Source organism: Nannospalax galili, unplaced genomic scaffold (genome assembly GCF_000622305.1).
Source record: "Nannospalax galili isolate Female #2095 unplaced genomic scaffold, S.galili_v1.0 scaffold330, whole genome shotgun sequence".
Lineage (NCBI taxonomy): Eukaryota > Metazoa > Chordata > Mammalia > Rodentia > Spalacidae > Nannospalax > Nannospalax galili.
The window spans coordinates 3,363,092-3,373,205 of record NW_008329640.1 but is presented as its reverse complement, the minus strand read 5'-3'; the positions used below and the strand labels follow the sequence as shown (position 1 = coordinate 3,373,205).

Here is a 10,114-nt window from a genome sequence, read left to right as displayed (position 1 = left end):
CACTCTGTCTCAGTTGGAAATATAGTTTAGCAAGCCTCTGACATTTGCAGTGGTGTGATGACCAGGCTGGGAGCCAGCATAGCAGCTGGGGAGGAGAGGCCATCTACTGGTATCTACAGACAGCTAGAACTGTTCACTGTTAATAAAGGCAATTTTATTGCCAGCTAAAATGATACCCTGAAGAGCCTTTCCACAAAGGTAACGAGAGTTTGTGGATACAGTGAATATGGCATTCTATGAGGACATGTGTACACACTTTAGTCCAGCTATGATGATGTATAGCTGAGGGCCTGGTGGGCAAGCTCCAATGAGGCAGGCTAACAACAGACCTGAACTATTGGTGCATGCAGGAAGGGTGGAGAAGGGCTGGGGTGAGCCTAGGTCATGAGTGAAGCAGGGTCATCATGGTCACTGTTAAGTCACGTCCATAGCATGAAGATGTGTTGCTCCTGACCCTTAAGTGGCTTGGAACCTAGCTCCCTGGGAGAAGGGGTTGCCTCACTCCCTGCAGCCCTGGTTCTCCCAGGCACACAGCCTGTGCCTACCTAATTTAGGCATGTGACAACTGAGTGCACATGGCACTTCCCAGAGCCCTGAAGAGGTTGATGGTCTGCTACCCCCATCTGCCAAGACCTGGCAAGATTTTGACTATTGTGGAGGGCAGTGCCAATGGGAAGCAGTTGTCATACCACAGACTAAGGAGACTGACCCAGAGGGGGGTTGCCTGGTAACCCTTAGTGTTTGCCAAGGGAGGTGGAGAATCAGCTGTAGAGGCCTTGCAGGTGATGGAGAGGGGCCATCTCAGGTCAGCTGGAAGGCCAGCTCTCTGAGTCAGCCCACATGACAACTTCCAATCCCTAGCCAGAGAGAATTTGCTCATGGGAATCAGAACCTCCAAGAATTCAAGTGTAGTAGAGTTTAAAAAGTCATTCTTGGGGTTGGTGGGATGGCTCAGTGGCTAAGTGCATTTGCTACTCTTACAGAAGACCCAGATTGAGTTCCCAGCATACACACAGTCGCTCACAACCATCTGTAACTCCAGTTCCAGGGGATCTAACACCCTCTTCTGTCCTCTGCTGGCACCAGGCATACATGTAGTACACATACGTACATGTAGGTAAATGCTCAAAAAATGCCCTTCTCTCCATTAGCCAGCTGATGCCTCCACTATAGAATCATAGGAACTGACTTGGGATGGATGGAAGGGCAGACTTCCCTTCAAAACACGGAATTCACAATATTCTGCCACTGGCAGATCTGCACCCTACTGTGCTCTCTGGGTATTCCTTGTCTTCAACAGTTTAGTTCTTCATATTTGCTCAGGAAGAGAGAAAAGGACAGGCAGGGTGCACCAGGGTATTGGGAGCCCAGGACTCCAGGTTGCTCCTGCTGGTGGAAACTAGATATGGACCCTCCCACCTTGGGAGAAGAGAAGCTTGCACCTTGCTTTAACAGACCAAAATATAATACCTCAATGAGTTGCTATAACAGCACAGGAACTGGAAAGAAAAAAGCAAACACCACCATGCTGGGCTGATCATATCCCTTCTCTAGACTGGCTGGCCAGTGAGTCCCAGGATTCTCCTGTCTGCCTCCCCAGCACTGGGTACAAGCATGTGCCACCATGCCCAGTTTTATGTTGGTTCTAAAGCTGAAAGTTGCTTCTGAGCTCCTCTCCCCCAGGCACCTGCCCTACAAAGGGCTACTCCACAAGAGAACCTGTGCTCGAGGAGCAGACTAGCGAAAAATAAAGCAAAATTTCCAGATTCTGTGCCTGTCTCTGGGTTTCTAATTCCTCAAGTGTCAGGGTGCTATCGGGACCATACCTGCACTGTCCTCTAACAGTGCTGTTATCTTTACGTTGAAAGTGCAAGCAGGGAATTGCTCAATAGTAAAGTATTTGCAAGTATGAGGACCTGAGTGAGTTTGATTCTCAGAACAAATCTCTGATGGGAAGGCAGGCACAGGAGAATCCCTGGGGCCCACTGGCTAGCCAGTCTACACTACTTTGGCCTGGGCCAATTGAAAGGCAAGACCCTATCTCAAAAAAAAACAAGGTGGATGACTCCTGCACAGAGAGAGAGAGAGAGAGAGAGAGAGAGAGAGAGAGAGAGAGAGGAAGCTCAATCTAAACTATTAACTGAAGTATTAAGTGTTGACTGAGGAACTAGGGGGGTCTTCCATTCAGGAAAGGGGGTATTTAGAACTGTAACTCAAAGCTTAAGAGCTTTCAGTTACTTCCAAGCCCAGGGGATTAGTCATCCAACCTATCTGGGGACAATTGTTCACCCCATCTCCTACACCCCATCTCCTACTAGAAGTCTTTGGAATTCTTAGCATCCCTTTCTTGCCATGGTACTAACAACACAGATCTGAAAACTCACAGTAGAAGTACTACTTTAATCCCTTTCACCAAAGGATGCAGAATAAACCATGGAGGTGTTATGTGATTTTCCTAGTCACCAACCACCCTGGTCAAGATGAGGCATGGTCTTCCTAATCCCTGGTAAAATTTGCTTTCTCCATAATCTATGGATTCTGAGCTAGAGCACAGTGCACCTGAAGCTCCAGGTGGCTTAAAATAACTCAGATCCTCAGACACTGGCTCTGAAGTCAAGTATGGGGTCTGGGAATCTGTGGAAGGAAGAAAACCACACCTGGTCTCACATGACCTTGGTTTGGTGTACTACAGAGGGAAACTGGAGGACTAAAGTGCCATAGTTCAGCCTGGCAAGGAAGAAAAGTGTTTCCAACGACAGATGGCCCACAGCTCAGCCCTGGCGCCAATGCAAAAGAGATGATCAGAAATAGATGCTAAGCAAGAGGCATCTGCCACATACACCATGCCTCACCCAGCTGCCACAGCTTTGACCAGGAAAAATGTATCTTATCCCACTTTCCACACAAATCTGTCTGAAAAGGGGACAGGCTACAGAGAGGCACAGGGCAGCAGATGGAAGAACAAACAGCTACATTAGAGTCAATCACCTCACATGTCTGGGACATGTGGGCAGCTGCACCCAGTGGAGGGCAGGGCAGAAGACTTTGCGCAAGCCCTCTTCCTCCCAGGCCGTCAGAGCACAGGGAGGATGTCCAAGTCAGATGGCAAAACTTTGTTCTCCATTTAAATCTTGAGACCCCACTCTCAGGATCAAAGCTCTTCGGTCCCTTTCTCTACCCACATCCTCCAACCCTCTCTCAAACTCTTGCCTTTCAGGGTCTTAATAAAAACACCAACAATGGGGGCAGGGGATGTAGAGTAAGCCTTTATTTGAAAAAAATGTTGCTCGGTTCTGCCGGCTGCGAAGTGCAGTTTAAATACCATTTAAATCCCCACACTTTATTTCTAAAACAAATAAGAAAACAAGAAAAAGATAAACTGTCACGCTCTGGCCCTCTGCCATCTTTAGCAGTCTGAACCTGCATTTCCTGGCAGAACAATGATGGGCCCTCATCCTGGGAACCAAGAGGGCACTGTCTTGAGACCATACCAGCAGGTACCCAGAGAGAGACAGTGAACAGAGGCTGTGGACAGACAGGCCTGGGGCTCAGACAGGCACATGTCTGTACCTAGAAAACAAAGTTTAAAAATAGACATTCGTAGGAAAAGAAGCTGACAACCAGCAATGGGTTTCAGCTGGGTCTTTGGCTTTCATATAAAGGAAAGAACAGTAACCTCTGGTCCACCATATCTGGCTGACCCTCCTGGCTATTACCTCATCTACTGTGGAGATGGTACAGGCAAACCAACAAGGGCCAGCATCCACTCTGAATTAATGATAAGAGGAGGATCTGGCCCCAAGGACACTCTAGGCCACACCCCAGCATGCAGGTGACATGGTCTGGGCTACAAGGGCCCTGTGTGGGCCAGGAGATCTGGAAGGGAAGGAGTGTGAGGTCTTTCTGGGCGGAGCAAATCTTTAGCATTGCCACCCTGAGTTCTTAGACCTGTTTCATCCAAAGTCACCCTTCTGCTGAGAGGGTTTAGTACTGAGCTAAACAGCAGGCTTTTTTAGAGAGAAAATGGAAGGGAACAGGAAAGGCAGGAGGCAGAAAAAAGTAAAAAGTGATGTGAGGAGAGAAATAAAAATGTTTTTAGGTGTGTAGAGGTCACAGAATGAGTCCCATGGGACTCTAGTCCAGGCTGAGGCAACGATGGAGCCCCTGCTCTTTCCTACTGGGACTCCCACTCTTGCCCAGTTTTGTAGAATCCAGTGATACAGGTTTCCTGAAGGCTCTTTCTCCTTATCCTTAAAATGTTTTCAAAGTCACACCATGCCAGCCTACTGAATCCCAACACAAGGCTTCAAACTTCTACTTTCCTCAGGGCAGCTCTGCCCAAATCATCTAGGTTTGGGAGGAGTTCTTGGGTATAGTGCATCCTCAAACTGCTGCTCCAGGTTGTGGGCCCAGATAACAAGTGTGCTCTGGCTGCCAGGATAACTGACTAATGAAACCCAGAGGGTAAAGGGAGAAAGGACCCCCACACCTGCGGCCTTCTGGCAGCACACAGCTTCCGGGTCATGCTGTCAACCTGCCCCAAGCCCAGGACCTCACTGTGGCATGTGGGCTAGGCAGAGGAAGATCTGGCTGTGCTGGGTAGTCCCATCCCAAGAAGAGGAAGCACTACAAACACCTCTCATGTGCATGCCTAGCCAAAGGGCTCCTTGGCCCAGAGGTCATGAAGGGAAGGAGAAGGCTGGGTCAGAAGGTATACCAAGAAATGGCCTGAAAGCAAATAACCAATGAGATCAATAGCTCCCACAACCCTGGTCATTAAAAATCGAGGTGGGTGCTGGGTACATGGAAGGGAGGGAAGACCCTTTCTGCCTCTTCCAGGGCCACCAAGCATGTAGCACAGGATTAGGAAGAGGTTGGGGTAGAGCAGGGGCCACAGGCAGAGAACGTGGATAAGGTCTGGACAAAGTCTAACCACGGGCAGAAGGGAACAAGGGGCAGGGCAGGGACATAAGTTTCCACAGCATGGGGCATTTGCAGTCGTCGATCCAGTCCACTCTTCCAGAAGAGAAGCTTCACGGGGCAGTGACTTCCATGCCAAAACTGGCTACTAGGCAGAGATGGTCTGAAGAGCAGAAGGGGTTGGGTAAGCCGTTGGCAGCCCAGAGAATCTCTTCAGAGAGGAGGGAGAGGCGGCCCAGGAGCTTGAGAGTTCTATCTCGATCCAGCCTATGATCTGGGGCACAAAGCAGAAGCCAGTGGGTTTAGTAGCCACCCAGCCATGCTGCATGGTAGACAGGGCAGGACTCTCAGAACTCCCATCTTAAAGTAGGTGACATTCCCTAATCCCTTCCTGAGCTTCTGACTATGAGGTTTAGTTTCCTCACAGACTCCTGTGATAACATCAGTGAACAAGGACAAGTACAGGGACAGTTGGGGCAAAGGGCCCAGCATTACAAGGTTTTTTATTTTCCAAGAGAAGCAGAAACATAGACTGCCTGTATAAAATCTGATTTTTAAACATAGGCAATTAATTCAAACATTCTAAAAAATATGTATCAAGCAAAATAGGCATGAGGCTAGTGAACGGCTCACTGACTATTGGTGAGAAGACACAGGGTCTGACCTCACCAAGACTCTCCCTAACTATTGCCCCGAATAAGTCTCATCACTAACTAGTGCTGTACTGTTTACTCTAAAATGGGGATGGAGAGTAACTACCTCCTACTCCTCTGATGCTACAAGGATACAGGAAAAAAGCAAGCAGTAGCCTAGGCCAAACCACCAAAGGCTGTTCCCAGGCACCTCTTTGTTTTCTTTAGTCTTTTTGAGGCAGGGTCTCACTATGTATCCCTGGCTGGCCTGGAGCTCACTATGTAGATAGATCTGGTTAGTCTTTGACTCACAGAAATCAGCCTGTCTCTGCCTCCCAAATGCTGAGATCAAAGGTGTATGCCACCACATCTGGCCTTGAGGTAGCTTCTTGATCCACCAAGCTTACCAGTTCTGTTTTCATTCTCACAGGATTCAGCTGAGAAAAAGATGTAATCCACTGTCGTGCCAAGACCTAACGGCATCGTGGTGACCTCTGGCTGGCCATGCTGGGGCAGGAAATGAGTATATACTGAGGTCAGGTGGAGGCAGTGCTGGATGGTGCCTATAGTCCTACAGTGACAGAGGGGAAGATGTCAGCTAACAAAAATTATTACATTTTTCTCAGATCATTTTTCTCTGTGGGTTTTACAAAGATTATTTTTTATGTATATGAGTATTTTGCCTGCATATATGTAAGTGCATGTATGCGGTACAAAACCCACAGAGGCCAAAAGAGGGCATAGGATCCCTAGGAACTGGAGTTACAGTTGTTATCCGCCATGTGGGTGCTGGGGATCAAACTCAGGTCCTCTGTAAGAGCTGCCAGTGATCTTAACTGCTGAGCCATCTCTCTAGCCCCTTACAAAGATTTTTCAAGGGATAATCCCTAAGGGTAGTTTCAGGCAGATGCTAATGCCAGACAATGTGTGGCAGTGTCAGAGTCTCTGGAAGAAGGCCCTTAGAATCTCTATGTACAGCTGTGAAGATGAAGTTTAAGTTGCAGTGGATATCCCAGGATACTGGAGATGCCAGGATCATGGAATGACCACCAAGGAAAGCTGGAGACATGGAGTAGATCTGGCCCAAGAGAGAGGCTATGTGTGATACAGGGGCTAAGGCTACTCAAGTCCTTAGGAGCTCAGATGATTTTATTGCAAGATCCAGGTGCCCAACACGGAGCTATAGAATTTGGTGTTTTCTCTGCTGAGTTTTGGTCTTTTTTGGTCTGATTATTTCCTGCTATCCCTTTTAGAGTGAGACGTTTATTCTGTGCCATTGTAGTTTAGAAGTATGTAACTTTTTTTGATTGTACATAGGCTCATAGCTAAGAGTTTCCTAAGTCTCAGAAGAGACTCAGCACTTGCACTTTTAGACAGTGTTGGGAATGTTAAAGACTATGGGGATTTTTGAAGTTGGGCTGAATGCATTTTGCATTATGAGATGGCTGTGAACCCATAAGGACATGGGGATTTATTTAGTTCATCAAGCTGACAAAGAATAGAGTTGGGGTGGTTAATACTGTCAACTTGACAGGACCTAGAATCACCTAAGAGGCAAGCCTCTGGGCAGGCCTGTGTAGAATTATCTAGAGTATGGTCAATGTGATAGGAAGACCCACCTTGACTGTGGATATCACCATTCTATGGGTGGGATCCTAAACTTTATTAATAAAAAGAAGAAAGGAAGTTAGGCACCAGCATTCATCACTGTTTCCTGACTGTGGATGCGTATGATGAGTCACTGCAAGCTCCTGCAGCCATCACTTGGCCGCCATGATGGACTACAATCCTTGAACTGTGAACCAAACTAACCTTTCTCCCTTAAGTTGCTTTTGTCAGGATATTTTATCACAGCAACAGGAAAAGTAACAATACAAAACTCAAATCTCAAGGAACTCCTCCCCATACTAAGAAAAACAACAATAAAAACAAAACAAAACAAAACTGGTTACCTTGACTAAAATTAACCTAAAAACAGACACACTATTGCTGAGACCCCCTGATAATCCTCATCTGCAATCTCCATTCACCTGGTAAAGAATATCCAATGTACCCCTGTCTGTGGGCCAGTAAGCCTGCTGGGAGGCTTTATCCCTCAAGGAAGGACTGCATGGGCTTTTGACTTGCAAGAAGATCACCTGTACAATCCTCTGTAAGCTTATAAGGGAAAGATATAGAGCTTGGGGGAAAGTATTCCCCCAAATCAGTCTCAGGATGGCCAGGGGGAATCTCTCTCACATCTAGAAGGAAGATGGAAAGAAGTTTACCTGGGGAAGGCAGGCTCAAGCTCAGATGTGTCTTCCTCAAGGATATACTCGGCCCAACCAGCAGGTCGATCTATAGAGGACCAGAGAGAAAAGGTTTTATTATCCACAGACAGTGAAGCAGGATCAGAATGTTTCACCTTCAAATCCCTTTCAGATCCTTGACTACATTGTTCCAGAAGGATCTATAAGGGAAAATGGAAAGAAAATCAGTGAGGAGAGAAGGAAAATGAACAAAACCAAGGCCAAAAACCTGAGGCCTCTAATATTGCATTTTTAAAAGAACAGGTTGTACAGTCACATAGTACAAAAATCAAAATGAGGAAAAAAATTAGTGAAGACTCCCTTCCATGTACCCCTGCTATTCAATTCCCCTCTCCAGGGACAACCAATGTCATCAAATTCCTCATGCATTCCCCTTGAAAGTTTTATCACGTACTATCCATTATGTGTACATATATGTAGACACATGAGCTCATATACATACACATACACACACACACACACACACACACACACACACACAATGTATACTCATTTATAAAGAAAAAAATATAAAGTGCCAGACTCAGGGAAGAAAAGGGGGATATTACTACAGAGTTTATTGACATTAATAAGATAACAAGGGTTGACACTGACAAATATTTAGCTGGACTAACCAATAAAAAAGATGTGGGGATCTAAAGGCCCCACCTTGCATAGGTCCGAAAGGAAGTTACCGGGGGTGCGGCCTGGCTTGCTTTGAACGAGTGAGCGAGTCAGGGGCCCACGTGAAAGCCGGGCAGGACCTGCGCAGTGGCTGCTGGGCGCATTTGAAAAACAAACAAACAAACAAAAAACCACAACAACAACAAAACACAACAACAACAAAAAAAAAAACAAAACCACCTTTGTCAGTGTGCCAACAGTTGAAAAGGCCCAGGGGAAGGTGGCTCAGGGAGGGGCCCCGCCCCTTCAGTTCTGTGGGTGGCCAGGGAACCATCCCGCCCCCGAGTGTTACAGCCCACCAGCAGCAGCACTCGCCAAATCCCAGGCCAAGGGAGTTCTTAGTAAAGCCAACCATGTTTTCACTGACTGGGGCAGATGTGGAGAAACCAAAAAGCAGCTCAATTCAAGGAACTCATGGCCATTGCTTTCTGACAGTATTCAGACTCGTACGCTCCTTAAAGACGCTCCTATCTTCTTACAACATCTTAAGGGGCACCAAGGATTGCCTAGGCTTTTATCCCAAGGCAATGCAGAGGCAGACAAGGTGGCTTCCACCCAGGTCCTGTCAGCAGGCCTGAATGAAGCTCAGGGGTTACATAACCTCACTCATGTAAATTGGTGGGGACTCCGTAAGAGGTTTCCTCAAGTTCCCATCAAGGACCTAAAGAAGATTGTACATACCTGTAAGTCTTGTCAACCCTTTCTACAGGTACCGCCTCTGCAACAGCCAGGGGTAAACCCCAGGGGACTCAAGCCCAATTCCTTGTGGCAAACAGATGTCACACACTATGCTCCTTTTGGAAAGCTTAAGTATTTTTGTGTCCATCAACACATTAAATCTAAATATGCTCAGTCTCATTTTCTCCAGTGCTTTGCAACCATCAAAACCTAAAAATTCAATTACAAAAACAAAAAGGGGGAATAAGCCCCCACCAACAGTTGGGTATGGCCTTATTCACTATTAATGTTCTTAATTTTCAAAAAAATCAGTTGGAATCCCGGTTTCAGAAGCATTGGGGACAAGAGAAGCAGAGACCTGAGGTACGGGTAAGATGGAAGGATCCCATTACCGGCCAATGGAAAGGACCAGATCCATTGCTAACCATGGGTCGAGGCTTTGGGTGTGTCTACCCTACAGGAGATTCAAACTCCATATGGGTACCTGCGAAAAACCTTAAGTGGGTAGGCCAGGATCTGACTGACTAGCATGACGGTCCATAATTCACGAGACAAAATTCCTCTATTTATATACATCCGAGGTGAAGGGCCCAGTTCCTTGGCTTCATTGCCAGTCAGCCCCTTTGACAACTGGCTGATTGGCTAAAAGGTACATGGTCTCAGAAGTATTTCAACTTGTCCTACACCATGACTTGCTTTGTTTCTCTTGATAATGCTTATCTTTAAGTGTCTTTACCAGATAATTTGGCAACAGAGGACCCTTGGAACTGCCACAGCCCACCTCCTCATGATTATGGACTTCCCCAGGACCCCCACTGGTTGCCCACGCTTGGCTAACCAAGTTAGGCAGAGACTAAGACTGTCATGGGCTGGCATTACCCACGTGGCTGCCCTTAATCATGATGCATTTTT

At 46.9% G+C, this 10,114-nt stretch overlaps 1 protein-coding gene across 8 annotated transcripts in view; it reads right to left on the bottom strand.

Annotated features, from left to right (window-relative positions):
- Positions 1–3,240: 3,240 nt before the first annotated feature.
- The window catches only part of Angel1 (angel homolog 1), a 25,828-nt gene continuing 18,954 nt past the window's right edge, over positions 3,241–10,114 (bottom strand). For all 8 annotated transcript variants that reach the window (XM_029567052.1, XM_008840126.3, XM_017799901.2 and 5 more), the window contains 3 exons: positions 7,820–7,889; positions 5,960–6,123; positions 3,241–5,194 (listed from right to left, as the gene is read on the bottom strand). In XM_029567052.1, coding sequence (XP_029422912.1) covers positions 5,034–5,194; positions 5,960–6,123; positions 7,820–7,889 — 395 coding nt within the window. In that variant the 3' untranslated portion in view covers positions 3,241–5,033. The remainder of the gene's footprint in view (positions 5,195–5,959; positions 6,124–7,819; positions 7,890–10,114) is intronic.